This window comes from Xyrauchen texanus, chromosome 19, assembly GCF_025860055.1.
Source record: "Xyrauchen texanus isolate HMW12.3.18 chromosome 19, RBS_HiC_50CHRs, whole genome shotgun sequence".
Taxonomy (NCBI): domain Eukaryota; kingdom Metazoa; phylum Chordata; class Actinopteri; order Cypriniformes; family Catostomidae; genus Xyrauchen; species Xyrauchen texanus.
The window spans coordinates 11,459,104-11,478,518 of record NC_068294.1 but is presented as its reverse complement, the minus strand read 5'-3'; the positions used below and the strand labels follow the sequence as shown (position 1 = coordinate 11,478,518).

The 19,415-nt window shown below is 42.9% G+C and overlaps 2 protein-coding genes across 2 annotated transcripts in view; both read left to right on the top strand.

Moving 5' to 3' along the window:
* LOC127659982 (beta-synuclein-like) overlaps nt 1–3,905 on the top strand; it is a 32,001-nt gene extending 28,096 nt beyond the window's left edge. The window contains exon 6 of the mRNA XM_052150007.1: nt 3,138–3,905. Within this exon, the coding sequence (XP_052005967.1) occupies nt 3,138–3,167 (30 nt within the window). The 3' untranslated portion in view covers nt 3,168–3,905. The remainder of the gene's footprint in view (nt 1–3,137) is intronic.
* A 12,313-nt stretch (nt 3,906–16,218) lies between these two features.
* LOC127660210 (G protein-regulated inducer of neurite outgrowth 3-like) lies at nt 16,219–19,322 on the top strand. The gene is made up of 2 exons (XM_052150334.1): nt 16,219–16,356; nt 16,866–19,322. Exon 2 carries the CDS (start codon nt 16,950–16,952, stop codon nt 18,597–18,599), a length of 1,650 nt encoding a protein of 549 aa, XP_052006294.1. The 5' UTR covers nt 16,219–16,356; nt 16,866–16,949; the 3' UTR covers nt 18,600–19,322.
* Nucleotides 19,323–19,415: the final 93 nt, after the last annotated feature.

Genomic DNA, 19,415 nt, shown 5'->3' with positions numbered 1-19,415 from the left:
AAGATACTGCAGCAGAGGACAAAAATATATTTGAGCATTATTTGATGTAGGAAGTGTCATGTGATGCAGTTTAAGGTGCACTAATTAATAGGTGGGCTTAAAAAAGTTTTACTCCCAAATAAATGACTAGTAATCTTGACAGACATGTTTAAAACAATGAACACTCATATGAAAGACCCCAGTAATTTTAGTGGCAGAGAAAAGTGTATTTTATTCTAAATAAGGGTGGCCCCCCCATCAGCATCTGAATACTACTGACTTTGTCTCGGTAACCACTGCTATTATTGGATAGTTTGAGTTTCTGAATAAATTAATCATGGTTGACTGATTAATTTATGAATGGCATCAGTGGCAGCAGTAATGGAAAACCTTTGCTTTAGATGTGTCAAAAAAGACAAATCGTTTATAAAGGAAGACAAATAATAGTCAACTACACTGAATCAAATTATAAAAGACTTGATATATAAATATATAATTTCTATCATATTTTTATTGACATTATATCAATATAAAAAATCTATATAATTGCTTTTCACTTTTCAAACACAAAATATATTTTAATTAGAAAAAAAGCTTATGATCTAAAGATTTTAATTATTCTAGCTTGTAAAATCCTATGAAATGAAAAAAGGCACAAAAGCAAATTAAACAATTTACATGATGACACTTTAAAATAAGGTTCCGTTTGTTAACATTATTTATCAACATTAGTTAACATGAACTAACAATGAACAATACTTTTACAGCAGTTATTAATTTTAGTTCATGATATTTTCAAGATCTAGTAATACATTTTTAAAAACAAAAGTTGTTAACATTAGTTAATGCCAGAGGTGTTGTCAAGACCAGACCCTCCAAGACCCAGAACAAGACTAGACCCCTCGAGACCCAGACCAATACCAGACCCACCAAGACCAAGACCCAGACCCAGAACAAGACTAGACCCCTCGAGACCCAGACCAATACCAGACCCACCAAGACCCAGACCCAGAACAAGACTAGACCCCTCGAGACCCAGACCAATACCAGACCCACCAAGACCCAGACCCAGAACAAGACTAGACCCCTCGAGACCCAGATCCAGACAAAGACCCAGACCTTTCGGTCCATACAATACATTTTAATGAACCAAGATGCTGAATTTATATTTAAAGAATCTTCTTCTTCTGCTGTAGTTGTCCACCCATTCTTTTTATTTCCCCACCACCCCCTAGGTGTCACAAAGCTGTTTATTCTTCTACTGTAATAATACAAATGTATGTATGGCTCTTTATTGCAGGCATCATTTTTAAAAAGAAGAAAAAATCCTGAAGGAATTCTAATAGATTGTTAATTAAATAGTTATTTATTGATCGTAATGTATTCTTAGTAGATACTTACAGTATCTGATTCCTTTAGGGTTGGTTTAAAATTATGTAAAAAATTAATTCTTTTTGCATCATAAATGAACACTCAAAACACAGATGGCTGCTTCACATGTAACGTTAAATGCCTAATTCATTTTTGCTATTCAATCTAAGTTAAACAGAGAGATGTAAACATAATTGAAAACTATTGTTGTAAAAGTAAACTATTATAACAACAATGCATAAACAGAATGTTCTTAATGACAATAACACTGACCATCTCTGATCAAAATAAAGACAAATGCTGATGTAAAACAATGGCAGTAATTGAAAAGAACAGTTTGAAAGAGTTAATTCGAACATCCTAAAGCCATGGGTAACTGAGAATTGTGTTTCATATGCATTATTAATATAAAAAAATAACATTTATTTTTCAAAATCACAGACATGTCTGTTGAGCGCATGACAGTAACAGTCAATCAGAGGTGTTTAAATTTAAAGGATTAGTTCACCCAAAAAAAGATTCTCTCATCATTTACCTCATGCCATCCCATGTGTCTTTCTTCAGCAGAACACAAACAAAGGTTTTCGGAAGAATTTTCAACTCTGTAGGTCCATAAAATGCACGAGAATGGTTTGCAACTTTTTTAAGCTCCAAAAAGCTCATATAGCCATCATAAAAGTAATAATCTAAACTAATATTCATACATAGATGCCTCATTCAGCTGGTTTGGATATGCCAACTGTGGCGCCATTTTGGAATGGTCAACAAGGAGAACTGTTTGAATTGGTTTAAATTCAAATGAATAGAGGATATGCCTCAGACCGAGCTCCTTGCTCATATCGCTGCATAAACTGCTTTTGTGTGGAAACAGTATCACAGTCCGTAGGAACAGTTGCTAATAAGGTATCTATGTATGAATGTCTATGCAGAGGAGGCTTATGTGTTTGTGTCACGCGAGAGGCAGTTTGAACCCTCTTCAATGAGCTGGACGAAAGCTAAATTCTTTAGTAAAAAAGTTTAAAATATTTATCTGTTTCTTACACACACTTAGCGTTTTACTTCAGAAGACATTAATAAATCCACTGGAGTCAAATGGATTACTTTTATGATGGCTATATGTGCTTTTTCGAGCTTGAGAAATTTGGCACCCATTCACTTGCATTGTATGGACCTACAGAGCTGAAATATTCTTCTAAAAATCTTAATTTGTGTTCATCTTAAGATTTAAGTGTTGGGACCTAGACCCTGAGTAACGAGACCCAGATCCAGACCAAGACCGCATTTATATGGTCTCAAGACATCTTGAGACCAAGACCACAAAATCAAGACCACTGCACTTTGAACTAATATGATATATATATATAAAAAAATATAATTTTATTAACTAGCATTAACAAAGCCTAATAAATGTTGTAAAATATATATAGTTAATTGTTAGTTCATGATAACTAATGCATTAACTAATGTTAACAAATTGAACCTTATTGTAAAATGTTACCCTTTACATATATGCTCCCTTTGTTAAGGGTCTTTAAAGAGGTTCATTAAGTCCACTATTAATTCATTTACAAATGCATTATAAATGATTTATATGCAGTTATAACAGCAGTAACGAAATGCATGTTGTAAAATGGCTTAATAATTGGCAGGTATTGCATAAAAGTCACCCTTGTTATGCATGTTGTTATAAGTCCAAGGATTTAAAAAGCATTATAGCTGCATCCAGGAAGATTTTCCTGCATGTTATGACCTCTTCAAAAATGTAATATTTCTCTTTCTGCTTACAGGAGAACCAAGATTATGAGCCAGAGGCATAAACATCACATTCCAAGCCCAAGACCAGCCAGCAGCACAAAAAGTTTCTATCAATAACAAGTACTAACCCTAAAATCACAATAACCCCTGTTGCAAAAAGAAAAAAAAGTACTAAAACACAAATATATATTCCAGTTTATCCTGCCGAAAAATGTTCTTCCTATCAGATATATACTTTTATTATGATATATTGTAAATGTCACGTTCTGACTGTAATGTGTTGGATGTAGCTCTATGCTGACTGCCGGGGGGAACTCCGTCTCGTTTCCTTGACTCCCTCCCAATGAAACGAGACCTGCCCCCCATCGTGACTCTTTGTATTTGTGTACCTGCATTTCTATATGTATTATAGATGTTTCAAATCTTCCAATAGCAAATTGGGGGTTAAAAAGTCTTCGGGTAAATATGATATTATATATAGCTCTGTGCAATGCCTGTTTGTGGGATTTTATTTTCTTATATTTTATTTAATATGAAGCAAGTTATTTAAAGTTTTTGAAGTAAGAGTTTTATACGTAGTAACTTTAGAGTTGCTTGTGATATCATTCCAGTGGATTATTTGTTCGAATTGGGCAATTTGCATCTGTTTGTGTATGTATGCGTTTGCCTACTGGAGAAGTAAGTGTAAATGTGTCTTGAAATGTTTATGGATGTCAGGTCAATATGTGCTTTACAATGCTGGAAATGTCAATATTAAGATTTCTGTGTCATTCAAGACAAGTGAATCCTCTGTAAATAAAAAAAAGAAAAAAAAAAAGCCTCCATCCACTTTATTCTTTTTATTTCTTCCACCAAATGTAAAGCCTGTTTCCTTCACATATCATCATATATGATGTTGTCGACATTGCTATAACAACTAAACAATTTACACATCTGCTAAATTTAGTTTTGTTTCCAAAATAATTCTAAGCATGTCAGCATATGTCTATAGGTCAAAAGGTCATGAGAATCTTTTGACTGGTAGTATAATAGATTTAATGAGTTGTTAGGCTTGCGGACAGACATTAGACCCAGAGAGACAAACAGAAGGAGCGTCACCCCATTCCTCCCCTCTTTTCCCTCCCTTATCAACAGGATGTCTGGCTGTGTCTCCAGAACAGAACATAGTGTTCAAAACTCATGCTGAGCCAAGCAGAATGGGTGTTGTGCCATGGCAGTTCTCTCATAGCTGGAATACCTGCATAAGCCGGGCACCATTGATGGAGTATCATGTGTAATCACAGAGGAATGTGGTGCCCTCTGGCAGCAGAGGGTATTTAAGGGCCCCCACTGCCAATGTCCCACTTACGCCAAGCCAGAAGGACTGTAATTATATGTGGTCAGTGTCATGGCTTCCTTTAAGAAGTCTCTGGAGGGTCTGAAGAGCACCACACAGTCAGCCACTAAAGGCGTCACTGACAGTGCAGGTACTGATGATTATACAAGGTCCATTTGGACTGTGACTTAAATATTTGGTAACTTTTATTTCCAGTTTAGGAAAGAAAAGCAGTTTTTACCTCGTATGTGGTTTTATAGTGCTACTGAGTGATTGAGAAGAAATTTGAACATCAAAAGGGATTTTAAGAGATTTAATTATTTAATCATAAATGTTTAATGCAAATGGTTATAAGTACAAACAAATTAGATATTGGAATAGAAGAAAGATTTTTTTTTTTTTTTTCATGTAGCAAAATAATAACAGCATATATACAGAATGTTTTATATTATTATTAAGAAAATATTTAAAAGATGACTGTATGTTTGCAATTTTACCATGATGCATTAAGTTTTGATTATTTTAGAATTTTGGGGGGATTTTGTTGCTGTAATTTAGAGACCTTTGTCAATGTGTGTGGGAAAACAACATGTTTGATCATGTTATTTTAGTGCAGGCAGCACAAGATGCTGTGCACCAGGTGGCAGAATCCTCCAAAGAAACTACCAGTAAAGGTAAGAAAAAGCTGCTAACTGTGTCTGTGTTGTATATACTGTGAATATGTACAGATAAAGATAAACATCTGCATGTTTCATATTTCATACATTTCCATAATGAAAAATAAAACATTTGAATTTAGATTTTGAATTCAAATTAAAAAAATTAATTTTAAAACATATATTTATTAATATATATGTTTTTGTACCATGTTTTGCACACTAATATGCAAATGATACCTTAAAATATCTCTCTCCTTCTGTGTGTGTCTGTGTGTGGGCGTTTGTATATATACACAGTTGCTGAGGAGGCGTCCAGACAAACGCAGTCTGCAATAGGCACAACTGCAGACAAAGCTTCAGACACCATAAAGGAGTTTGGACACAAAATGAGTTCTAAATAAATTCTGCACTGCCCGAACAATCCGACATTACTTTTTTTTAATGTATTTTTTTTTTTAACAAAATGGCAAAAACTTGTATACACATGTATACAAAATGTTTACACTTTATGCAGTTGCTTTGCAGGTTATTACATTAAGATTTAATTTTAGTATAAGTGTTCATATTTATAAATTCCGACAGCTGTTAAAAGATGCAAATGCTTTGAAAATACAATTTACATTCCATTTCTCTGTCACTTTGTCTCCTTATATACATCCTTCAAGTACATTCCTGTTCTTCTGGAGTTGGACGCTATTCTAGCTGCTGTGATCAGCATATTCATTCATCCATTTCTTCATGAAATACATGAAATTAATAAAGACTCATTTGAAGACTAATAACAAAATAATTTCAGTGAAATGAGATATTCACTGAGGATATATACAATGTCCACTACCAAACCCCTTTATTTTTTGTCTCTGTTCCCACATCACTAGAGGAAGTGTCTGAGGAGGGGGTGATGACATGTTGCTATAGCAACATAACACAGAGTGAAAGACATTTCTTTCAAAAGAAACTTATGGCAGATCCTGCTATTTAGTATCCCTGCTGTGGATGTCAAGAGATGATCCTTTTGATTATGAATAATAATCCCTTAAAGGGATAGTGAAAAAAATGTCATTTACTCTTTCATTTACTTCATTGAACACAAAAGGAGATGTTAGGCAGAATAAACTAAGCCTAAGTCACCATTCACTTTCTTTGTTTGGAAAAATAATTTAATGAAAGTTAATTGTGACTGAGGCTGTCAGACACTAACATCTGGCATACCATATCATTTTGTATTCGATGGAAAATAAAAGTCATATGGGTGTGGAACAACATAAGATTGAGTAATCTCTTTAGCATTTTTATTCAAATGTGTTACACAGGACACCTTGAATCTAATAATGTTCATCAAATCAATTTTAATAAATGTAGCAGCATAGTACCGATTTTGTAACATTGCTGACATTATTCGGATGCTTTTTGGTTACCATTTCCCATTCATCAGTCATATTGTTGAAATGTAGAATTACACAAACTAAGGATCTGAAGAACATAGCTAACATATTCATTATGCATGCATTCGCCATAAAGATTAACTTCCTCATCAAAGGGCAATGCTAGCAGTCAGCTCTATATCAAGCTGAGTTGTCAAAAGATCTGGAGCACTCACCTTTAAAAATAATGTGGAGAATGTTCTTGCAGAGTTGAGTAGGTGGTAAGGATCATGTTCTTTATGTTAAACCTGCCATGAGGGCCAGCTACTTAGCCCATAATATCTTATTACATGTGCTGTCCACGGTGCTGAAAAGACTTTAGACAGCATGATTTTAGAAAGATGGAGGGAGGAATGTATTTCAGGGTCATTCCTTTTAAAATGCACATCATTTGCTTTTATTTTGTTTTACTGAACTATGTTTTGATTTACAAATTGTATAACTAATGCACTGAATCCTGTTAAATATTTTAAGTAAAAAACTGGCAGCTGTGGTTGCCAGAAATTCACAGTTAAGAATACAGTGACAATGTTTCAGGCATGTCATTTTGATGCCTGTGCATTTTTCAGTTCTCTACTGTATATATCATTCTATGGCCATTATGTAAAGACACAAACACAAAACAAGATCAAGAAAACACACAACACTAAAATAATGCAACAAACATCAACTAAACGACATTTATGTAACATAAAACACCCCAATGTACATACAGTAACTGATATAAAAAATAAGAAGAAACATAAATATTTAAATCATATCGACATCGGAGGGCGCGGCATCTGATGCAGAGGACTACCCTGGGCTGCCGCCTTCGGGCTTGCACGCCCAGGCTGAGGCTGACGCACAGATGTCCGACATGCTTTCCCGGGCAGCCAACAGCGTGGGCTTGGATTGGAACCCTCCATCCTCCCCACAGCCATCACAGCTGGATGACTGGTTCCTGGGGTCTCTGGCGCCGCTCACAGCCTCGCCCCGGTTCCGTTTTTCCGGAAGTGCATGACGAGCTGACGTCTTCGTGGAGAGCACCCCTCTCCACTCGTCACACCGCCACAGGCTCGTCCGCCCTCGCCACCCTCAACGGCGGAGCGCCACGCAGTACGCTGGCGATTCCCCAGGTGGATAGGGCGGTTGCGATCCATCTATGCCCGGTACCCCTACCACCTGGCGAGGTCGCCCCGTACTCCCTTCCCGGACCTGTAGAGCAACCTCCTCGCTGACAGCGAAGGCCTACAGCGCCACCGGACGCGCCGCTTCCGCCCTGCATGCCATGGCTCTCCTGCAGGTCCACCAAGCCAAGGCACTTCGCAACATGCACGGGGGTGGCCCTGATCCTGCAGGAACTGCGCTCAGCGACCGACCTCGCCCTAAGAGCGACGAAGGTCACAGCGCAAGCGCTCGGGCAGGCGATGGCCACGCTAGTGGTCCAGGAACGTCAACTGTGGCTGAACATGGTCGAGATGCGTGAAACCGACAAGACTCGCTTCCTCAACGCCCCTGTCTCTCAGTTCGGCCTCTTCGGCGACACCGTCAAGGACTTTGCCCAGCAGTTCTCCATGGTAAAGAAGCAGACGGAGGCCATCTCTCACATCATGCCTCGCCGCAAGCCTGCCGCCACAACCCATGCCCCGTCTGCTTGCCGAGGGCCTCCTCCTGCGGCCAGAAGACAAGCTCCTGCTCCGCCTCAACCCGGGCCCAGCTCTCAGCCCCAGCATCGAGCAAACCGCGGGAAGCGCACGCCCCCTGTCTCACGGACCCCCTCGAGGACCCGGAAGGCTCCCAGGCACTCCTGAGACAACGCACCCAGAGTCCAAGAAGTTAGCTCCGGAGGCGGTAAGACCGCTCCGTCCCCCGGTGGAGGGCCGGGAGGAGAATCCTTTGTTTTTTCATTTGCCGCTCCCCTTAACGGGGGCTGCGGTACCCAAATTCTCAATAAAAGAGCTATTTCCTTTGTCTCTGGAGCATATGGCCCGCATGTGCCGTTCTCACGGCTCTCTGCTTTCAGGCCTCAACAGTCCCGGCTCCATGGACGCGGTGTCCCTGCCTTCAGCCCCACGACTGTTCCCCGGCCGGCCGGTTCAGACGAGTCCAGAGGACGCCAACATCAGACCTCCTCCTCAGTCACGAACCCGCCCCCTGCCGGGTGCACGGAGCAAGGTAAGTGCTTTGAGTTTATTCTCAGCACCAGAGCCTCGGGACGCCACGTTGCCTCCCGACGCCACGTTACCTGTTCCGCACCGCTGCAAAGCCCCGCTGGGTACGTCCAAAAAACCCGTCCCTTTGGTGCCCCTAGCACGGAGTTTAGAGGCGTGGCTTTCACTGCCCAACCCGTCACGCTGGCTGCACCGGACCATTCGACTCGGTTATGCAATTCAGTTTGCCAGGTCTCCGCCCCCCTTCGTGGGCGTACATTTTTCCGCAGTACACGGCCAACTTGACCATTCCCTGAGCAAAGAAATGGCCTCCCTTCTATTAAAGGACGCGATAGAGCCTGTCCCTCCAACCGAAACGAAGAAGGGTTTCTACAGCCCTTACTTTGTTGTACCCAAGAAAGGCGGCGGCTTACGACCGATCTTGGACCTGCGAGTTTTCAATCGGACCTTGTCCAAACTCCCGTTCAAAATGCTCACCCAGAAACAAATTATATCTGGCGTCCGGCATCTAGATTGGTTCACAGCGGTAGACCTGAAGGACGCGTACTTCCACGTCTCAATTCGCCCTCGACACTGCCCCTTCCTACGGTTCGCGTTCGACGGCCAGGTGTATCAGTACAAAGTCCTCCCCTTCGGCCTGTCTCTGTCCCCTCGCGTCTTCACGAAAGTCGCAGAGGCAGCTCTTGCCCCACTCCGGCATACGCATACTCAATTACCTCGACGACTGGCTCATACTGGCCCACTCCCGAGAGCTACTATGCGCACACAGAGACCAGGTGCTCAGCCACCTCAGCCGTTTGGGGTCTCAGGTCAACTGGGAAAAGAGCAAGCTCTCCCCGGTCCAGAGCATCTCTTTTCTCGGTCTGGAGTTAGACTCAGTCTCGATGACAGCACGTCTCTCCAACGAGCTTGCTCAGTCAGTGCTGAAATGCCTCGCTTCCTTCAAGCCAGGCGCCGTGGTCCCGCTAAAACGTTTCCAACAGCTCCTGGGGCATATGGCATCCTCCACGGCGGCCACGCCGCTGGGGTTGATGCATATGAGACCACTTCAGCACTGGCTCCGGACTCGAGTCCCGAGACGAGCATGGTGCCGCGGCACGCTAGCGTAAAGTTACTTCTGCCTGCCGCCAGACCTTCAAACCCTGGACAGACCTTTGCTTTCTAAGGGATGGAGTACCCTTGCAGCAGGTGTCCCGGCGTTCTGGTCACAACCGACGCCTCAAATTGGGTTGGGGCGCCGTGTAACGGGCAGCGCAGCTGCAGGCCGGTGGAACCGAGGCCCGCTGCGCTGGCACAGAGCTGCTGGCTGTTTTTCTGGCCCTGCAGAAGTTTCTTCCGTTAATTCGGCACAAACACGTCTTAGTCAGGACAGACAGCACCACGGTCGTAGCCTACATAAACCGCCAAGGCGGAGTACGCTCCCTCCACATGTCACAGCTTGCCCGTCGTCTCCTCCTATGGAGTCAGCAGCGACTGGAGTCACTGCGCGCCACTCACATCCCCGGCAACCTCAATGTGATGGCGGACGCGCTGTCCAGACAAAGCTTGCCCGGCAGAGAGTGGAGACTCCACCCCCAGTCGGTCCAGCTGATTTGGGACCGGTTCGGCAAGGCCCAGGTAGCCCTGTTTGCCTCCCAAGAAACCTCCCACTGCCCGCTCTGGTATGCCCGGACAGAGGCTCCCCTCGGGGCAGATGCGCTGGCACACAGCTGGCCCACGGGGCTGCGCAAGTACGCATTTCCCCCAGTGAGCCTTCTTGCACAGGTGCTATGCAAGGTCAGGGAGGACGAGGAGCAAGTCACTCTGGTAGCCCCCTACTGGCCTACACGGACTTGGTTTTCGGACCTCACACTCCTCACGACAGCCCCTCCCTGGCGAATTCCCCTGAGGAAGGACCTTCTTTCTCAGGGACGGGGCACGCTCTGGCACCCGCACCCGGACCTCTGGAACCTCCATGTCTGGCCCCTGGACGGGATTCGGAAGATCTAGCCAGTCTACCATCTGCCGTCGTAGATGTAATCAATCAAGCCAGAGCCCCCTCTACCAGGCATCTTTACGCCCTAAAGTGGCGTCTGTTCGCGGACTGGTGTTCTTCCCGAGCCGAAGACCCACAGAAGTGCGCAGTTAGGTCAGTGCTCGTGTTTCTTCAGGAGAGGCTGGAGAGGAGGCTGTCCCCCTCCACCCTCAAGGTTTATGGCCCACCATGACACGGTAGAAAGAAAGTCTCTTGGTAAGCACGACTTAATTGTCAGGTTCCTAAAAGGTGCCCGGAGGATAGCTCCCTCCCGGCCTAACCTGTTCCCCTCCTGGGATCTCTCGGTCATCCTTACGGGACTCCAGAGACCCCCCTTCGAGCCGCTTGACTCAGTTGGACTCAGGGCCCTCTCTCTCAAGACCACCCTGCTGATTGCGCTCGCTTCCATCAAGAGGGTCGGGGACCTGCATGCATTCTCTGTTAGCGACGCTTGCCTGGAGTTCGGTCCGGCAGACACTTTCGTGATCCTAAGACCGCGACCGGGCTATGTGCCCAAGGTTCCTACCACACCCTTCAGGGATCAGGTAGAGGGAGGAGGCAGATCCAGCCCTTTCACTGCTGTGTCCAGTACGTGCCTTACGTATCTACCTGGACCGCACACAGAGCACTAGACGCTCTGAGCAGCTCTTCGTCTGCTTTGGGGGACAGCAGAAAGGGAATGCTGTCTCCAAGCAGAGACTCGCCCACTGGGTTGTCGACGCCATTTCCCTGGCTTATCACACCCAGGCCGTGCCCCCCCCCTTTGCGGGTCCGAGCCCACTCCACCAGGAGTGTTGCGTCCTCATGGGCACTGGCTAGGGGCACTGCCCTAGCAGACATTTGTAGAGCAGCGGGCTGGGCAACACCAAACACTTTCGCGAGATTCTACAATCTCCGAGTTGAGTCAGTATCGTCCCGTGTTCTCTCAGGTACCGAGTCCGTAGAACTCGGTGGCACGCCCACAATCTGACCGGGTGAATCGCTTGCATCTAGCGCCCTTCCCCCTAACCAGGGGAAACAGTGCGCCTTCATTCCCAGGAGATCTCAGGTTTGGGACACTGGTTGATTCCTCCCTAGCCCTCGTGGGTCGCAGTTCAGTGGAGGAACTCACCGACCCAAGCCACTGCAGGTACCGCAAGCTACCCTGCACTGGTATAGGTGCTCCAAAGGTAAGGCCTCCTTCGGACTCCCCCTGTGTGTAACGCCACGGTTCTTTCCCCTCTGGCGAGCGGACTCCTGTGCTTCCCTTAGGCAGTCACGGCTGCCTCGGTTGCCGTGCTGTATGTTCCCCCCTCTATAGGCTGGATCCACCACCGCACCGACTTTTCCACAAAGGCAGGCCTCTGATGGTTTTGCCACTTAAACTTGCCTCCCCTCTCGGGTAGGCGTGGCCTCCACAGGGTCTTCTCCGCCCTGAATAAGGGCTAAGACCCCCTTCCCTCGATGCGTGTAAGGGCCCCGGCCTAAGTTGCTCTGTGCGAGAAACATAGAGAGAAAAGAGGCCCGGCCAGGCTTGGCCCGTTCCCAGGTTGGCGGCCAGCACCTTGTTCCCCCCTCCAGGGTAATGATAAGGAATCCTGATGGCTTAAATGGGGCATTGGGGAAGGGTACGTGCAGCCTGATACAGTTGGTCGTCCTGCACGTAAGAATACCTGCTCGCTCCTGTATCAGCAGTTCACGTGACACGGCTCAGCCGTGGCGCTTTTATAAGTGGACCCCTAGTGTCGCTTCTCTGACACAACGTGGAGAGAGCGACAGAAGGGGAACGTCTAGGTTACGTATGTAACCTCCGTTCCCTGATGGAGGGAACGAGACGTTGTGTCTCCCCTGCCACGTCGCTGAGCCGAGCCACTGTTGTGGCCGGACCATTTCTGGCTCCTCAGAAAAATCCTGAATGAACTCCCGTATTTGCGCCGCTTAAATACCCGTATGTCCGGGGGCGGGACATGCAAATACTGGTTGCCAACTCTCATTGGTGTCCCTTCTCTGTGTCCCTTCTCGACCCCTAGTGTCCCTTCTCTGACACAACGTCTCGTTCCCTCCATCAGGGAACGGAGGTTACATACGTAACCTAGACGTTATATTTTTACCAGTGAAACTATGTGTAAAGTCATTTTAAGAACACCGGTATTTGGATGGATGGATGGATGGATGGATGGATGGATGGATGGATGGATGGATGGATGGATGGATGGATGGAACAGCAGCACGCATCCCACAACAGTGTGGTGCTGGACAAGTTTTGATTGCTGAGTGCAGGTGTGGACGGGATGATGTGTGTGTCGACATGTTTGTGTGACATCATGCACCTGTATCTCGGCGAAATCAGAGTTGAGAATTTCTGCACGAGCCTACAAGTTGTAGTTCTGACATCAAGATGCATATCATTGCACTTTTCCTAATTGTTAAAAAGTAAAATATATTGTAAAAAGTTGAATGGAACACAGCTCTACTTTTCAAAACTTGATCCGACACCAAATGCTCAAGCAGCCTAAATTACACTTAGAAAACTACTGATGTTGCTATAAAAATACAAAAAGCACTTACCAATTTACTTGAAGAGAAAATCAGTCCTCCTTTCCTGTTTAATAAATTAAGCAATCACATGGTCACCCAGAACCTCTTGTGTTTTTAAATCCATAAGAATCTCTTTCTCAATGGTGATAGCAGCAGTGATGACAGCCGATCAAAAATACAATATGTATTTATTCGGCATGTTAGGCCAGCAGAGAAGGCTTTGCTAGGCATGAGAAATCACTACTGGTATTGACAGCATCTAAACGTCATCAGTTTACGTATTAACACCTTTAGAAACGTACAAATGTTTACAGGTACTGTTTGAAATGATTAACATTGAATAATTCATAGATTTAATCAGTTAATTCAGTTTAATTTATAATCAATGATATTAGTTAAATGCTGTCACATTTATTTAATGCAGTTGACATTATAATTTCATTCAGTTCTGTGTGATTTCTGCTGCCCTATACAAAGTTTTAAAGGATTACATCACTTTAACCAAGACTACACGTCAAAATATTAAAATGTAATTCAAATGAATAAAAACTCTGTAATCATTTAATCATTCATAAAGCATATAATTTTATTTTTGTTTGTCGTGGGACACAAAAGACTTTTCATAATATGTAAAATATATATATAAACCACAAAAAGCACCATTAAACAATAATAAAATGTATCCATACATTTGTTAGCTATAATCCAAATCTTCAGACTGTTTTCTGTAAAGAACAGACCCAAATTCAAGCCTTTTATTCAATGATATCCAACTCCATCCACTGCTGTGCCGTTGCACCTACTGTAACCGTCAACCCGTTGGTTTTGTTTTAAATGTATTTTAATTACATTTTTTAATCCCTTTTCTCCCAATTTTGGAATGCCCAATTCCCACTACTTAGTTGGTCCTCATGGTGGTGCGGTTACTCACCTCAATCCATGTGGCGGAGGACAAGTCTCATTTGCCTCCGCTTCTGAGACAGTCAATCCACACATCTGATCACGTGGCTCACTGTGAATGACACCGTGGAGACTTGCAGCATGTGAAGGCTTATTTTACTCTTCACAATCCACACACAATTTACCACGCACCCCATTGAGAGCGAGAACCCCTAATCACAACCACTAGGAGGTTACCCCATGTGACTCTACCCTCCCTAGCAACCGGGCAAATTTGATTGCTTAGGAGACCTGGCTGGAGTCTCTCAGCACATCCTGCATTTGAACTTGCAACTCCAGGGGTGGTAGTCTGCATCAATTCTCGCTGAGCTACTCAGGCCCCTTTGTTTTCTAAATGAAAAAATTGCCAACTCAAGCTTTACGATCAGCAGTTTTATGGCAGTGATGTCGAATGCTTATTGTTTCTGAAGTGTCTCATGAATGTTTGCGAAATGCTGTATTCTGCGATGTATATGTTTGAATGAGGTATCACAGCACCGGTATGGAGTGCATCAGGAGAAGATTTACAGCAATTCATAATTTAAATTCCACTCTTTAACTCGCACAAAGCTATTGAATGCCATCAGGGAGCACATCAGATGCAGCGCATGGACCTTTGGGCTACTTTTGCTATTTTTCAGAGAATTATTTTTTATTAAATGTTATGTGTTTTTTATACTTAATGAGTGGTTGTGATTAGGTTTAGGAGTAGGTGTGGGATTAGCGGCTGTAAAATATGTATATAAATTAATATTTATTATAAAAAATGTTTGCTACTGTACATTAATCTACTCTAATAAAAGCCTACCTGAAGTGTGTCACTGCTCCTCATCTCCTCCTTCCATACCCAAACCCTTAAAGATTGTTACAGTAAGTCTGTATTTTCCCCACAGAATCAATTGTTTTTAGTTAAGTTATGTTTAGTTTAAAAGTCATACAAAGTACATTTTAATGGTAATAACAATAATATTTTAACAACAGGCCTAATAATTATTTTACTGAAAATAATAAATTATTTCCAGTTTAGGGAACACATTTCAGGTTTGGTGTCAATGAAGGGGCAATTTAGCCTTACTGATGGGGCAAAGGTTGTGCTCCTACAAAGGTTGGGAAATGCAGAAATATGAAGATTGTACAGCTGTATATCAGCTATTACAGCAAAATAAACTATCCTGAATTGTTTATTAAATATGTTATAAATAATTAATTCCACTAGCAGGCAAATGAAACAATTAGTGTTCATGTCTACAGTAGACACAAATGTCAAACAGTTCCGACCTTAGGAAATGCTTCTCACTGTGACTAAATTCACAGTTGATCTTTCTATTGTCCTCCACATCCCCATAATTTTTACATCCCTATTTACTTCCTCCTTGTTTTTCTGCAATGACAGGCTGGATCATCTTGTTTTTTGAATATGGCATGTGTTCCATAAGCACAGCCCCCCATGTACATGGCTGGTTACTAGGCAACAGGTATTCTGTGGGATCGTGTGATTGGCAAAAGCCTTCATTTCAGTGGTGAGAACATAAAACACACCTCTCCAGTACGCACTTCCATGGCCAGTATGCAAGTGCACACTTGCGCACATACAAAAAGAATCTTGCATCGGTTGTTTATTGATATGCAAATGATCCTGTAGTTGACATTCAGGCACAGTTATTATGGCAAATATCCAGATGATGTATTGTACATATAAGCAATCTAGTGACTTTCATTGTCTTGTAGTAAACCAAATGACACACAGTAAGTGTCTCTTATGACATTTTTATTTTCATTGTACTTTAGAAGGGAAAAAGCAGTGATCACAGAGCCATTAATTACTGGTTTATCCATTTAGTGTCTTGTCTGTCAATGTAAATGCATTTAATTTGAGGTTTTTATTACAAAAGAGCCTTGTCTTTCTTTTTCTAAAACATAACAGAACATTAATCATAATTGGGTTTTTTCTGATTAAAGAGCTAGAGAGACTTGTTATTTCATTACCACTCACTCTGCCAGGTTGAGTCTGGTTTCCAGGGAAACTAAAAATCAGAAGCTTTCAGTACTCTCAGCCACAGTGAAATCCAAAGACCACCATCCAATAAGATTCTTCTGGAAAACAAACAATCTACAGTCTGCTTCTTATCATCATGAGCAACTAAAAGAGGAGCTTGGAATCTGAAAATATGACTTAGCTGTGAAATCTTTGAAAATATGGATACAGTTCTCGGTTGGTCTTACAGTTGAGGTATGTGTTATTGGGGCTTATTTTTACTACGACAGTCTCAATGTGGATCATCATATTATTTTTTTTTTTTTTGTTTTTTGTTTGTCACTGTTTACTGTTTACTGTGCAAGTTTTTTTTAGTTTTTTTTATTAATCGAATCAGATAGCTGATTTCCAAAAACAGGGACATAATTTGATCTCTCTCAAAATGAATCAACGTATTGACAACTACTGTAATTTTAAGTATTATGAGGCTGAAGTTTTATTTATTTTTATTTCAAGAATAGAATGGATGAATTTTGTGAGTGTCTGTGATTCTTGCAAAACATCCATCATGTGCTTAATTTATCTCATAGCACTCACTATGGTGGCAATTTGATCTGTAACATGTTTTCTAACCCATTATCTTCTGTTAAAGCCATTTTTGTGTCATTATTAATGCATGACAAATGTTCATTTTCATATTGCACTTAAATTAATTAACAAAATGCATTTATGGGATTTCCCCCCTATTTTTTCTCATCTTTTAGCAAAACCATCACTGGTGTGAGACAGTCAAGCTCTGATATTTTCCAACCCCTCTCCCAAATCAACACAAGCCCATATCGCAACCCATGGAGGGTCCTGTTCTGACAGAATGTGAAGTTTGGAAAGTTGGTTCAGGGACCAACTCAAGTTTAAACACTGATGACAGACGTACAGACTGTTCACCCCTCATGAGTGACATAGTTAGTGATAAAAACCTGACAAAAGCATCTGGAAACCCTGGGATCATGGTTCAAGAGGATATAAGCAGCACCGTCCAGGAGCAGTCCGAACCAGAGGTTACACCAGATCAGATTAAGACAGTAATTTCACATGAGCTACGATTAGAAGAGGATTTATCCTCCACTCAAACAGCAGTCAAGAGCGATGAACCACTGGAACCAACGTCGCAACAAGAGAATTGTGCTAACCAAGGAGAAAAACCTGCAGCTAAGACTGACCAACAAGACCTCAAGCTGGAGATTAACCAGGAAATCACCATACTGGTAACCAATCATGACTCTACTTTGGAATCCGAGGAAGATGAAGATTTTGTGGAACAGAAGACTTCCAGCTCCCCTACTGAATTTAAGACATCAATTGAGGGAGGAGGACAAACTGAGGATGAGAGTCTGGATGGTTCCATCATACTGGTGAATATGATTGAGGTCAGCCAAGTCCAGAAGACTAGTATTAGTCTTAGTAACAGTAATGTTGATGAGACAAATTTTCCAGGAGGTCAGGGACAAGAGGAGAATAATAACTGTAAGAGTGAGAGCAGCAATGGGATAAACATGGAACAAACTCAGCAGGAAAACAAGCAAAGCACAGGCTCAAGTCCCCCACCAAACACAGACTCAAGCAGCACACAAGCTAACACAAATGCTGAACCGAGGACTTCTGTAAATGTGAGTGTTGCTGGTCTGAATAGTCAGCCTACGCAGTCTGAGGCAGTAGAGGTCAACACAAGATTGAAGAAAACGGAATCTTCAGAATCCAGGGATGCTGGACTGCTTTCACAAGAGGCGGCCTTGAGTCGCTCGCCTGGACGCCAAGAGCACGTGCAAACCCAGGTTAGTCTGGAGGTTATGTATCAGTCCGTGGCCACTAGCCCAATGACCCCTCCTGTGGGTTCTGCTGTGTTCCTTTTTCCCTCTTCGTTCGGGAAACTGGCCAAGAAGTGCAGTACATACAGACCACAGACCATAGAGACAAAAGATGCTGAGTTGCAGGTGGGCTTGAAGGTGGAATTTCGTTCAGTTGCCACAGCTCCTATGAGCCCAATCATTCTGACTGCACCTGAGGTGATCCCAGAGCCAGAGCCACGACCAGGGGTGGCCCTAGATGAAGTGCCAGAACCTGTGCAGGAACTGAGCTGGGATGAAAAGGGGATGACTTGGGAGGTGTATGGTGCAGTGGTTGAGGGGGCAGTGTTGGGTACAGCCATCCAGAAACACCTGGAGAAACAAGTGAAAAAACAGAAGAATCAACCTTCAGACTTGCCAACTCCGACAGATGCTCCACACATGGACCCAACAGAAACACCTGTGCCGCCGCCTTCTAGTCCTCCCCCTACATCAGAACCCAACGAAACAAGCCCAGCAAAAGAACAGAGCAATAATAAAGAGGTCAAGAAAGGTCCAAGGGGCAGGCGTCAACAGAATTTTGTTCAACAGTGGTTTAGGAATGTCCGGCGGCCAAGCTGTTGCTCCAGACCCCGTCAAGATGAGGAAAACTAAGGAACACATGACACACATTCAAAAGGCTCAGTCACATTCACCCTCGCACAGTGAAATTCTGCAGAAGAAATAGTGTCAAGGGGATTCTGCACAATCAGGAATTTCACCTGATAGACTTTCAGTGGCAAATAAATTTTTCAATGCATATTTTGTGTGTGGTTCAAATTTGGTGGACTTTGGCAAGCAAATTTGCAATATTGAACAATAGAAAGTTGCTAATGAGCTCTATGGTCAGTCCTCTTATAAAGCAAATTCAGGTTTCACAAGCACTTCTCCTTCGCAAATGCCTTCTTCGCCAATGATATTTCGCCATGCAAGGCTGAATATGACCAAACCATGATGATGGCCCTAATCAGACAGTCTTTCCCAGATTTGGCTTCAGTGATGGCCCATTGCATGGTTGGGTTTTGTTCAATGATAAGGCCCTTTAACATTCCAAACTAGGAGTTTTTTTCTTTACAGAGCACTTTAAGGCCTCTGTAATGACTCAAATGGACATTGCACCACAGAAAGCTCTCCATATGGATAATGATGATCACCCATATTTATCATTTTAGTTAGGTTTGGTTTCAAACACTTAGAACAAATACAGTATAGATATTTTGATTTCTGCTTGCTTTTTTTAAAAGCAAGCAGAAGGTTATTTTGAAATGGCAATAACCAGCTTTGTTGCTTTGAGTGTTTTTCTCCTCTCTTCTGTCAAGATGTTACACAGATGTTATGGTCAGCAAGGATCACTTTTAAAGTGCCCTTTTACATACAAAAGTTACACACAGGTAATTATACCTTTAACATTTCTAGTATTCAACATGTAAA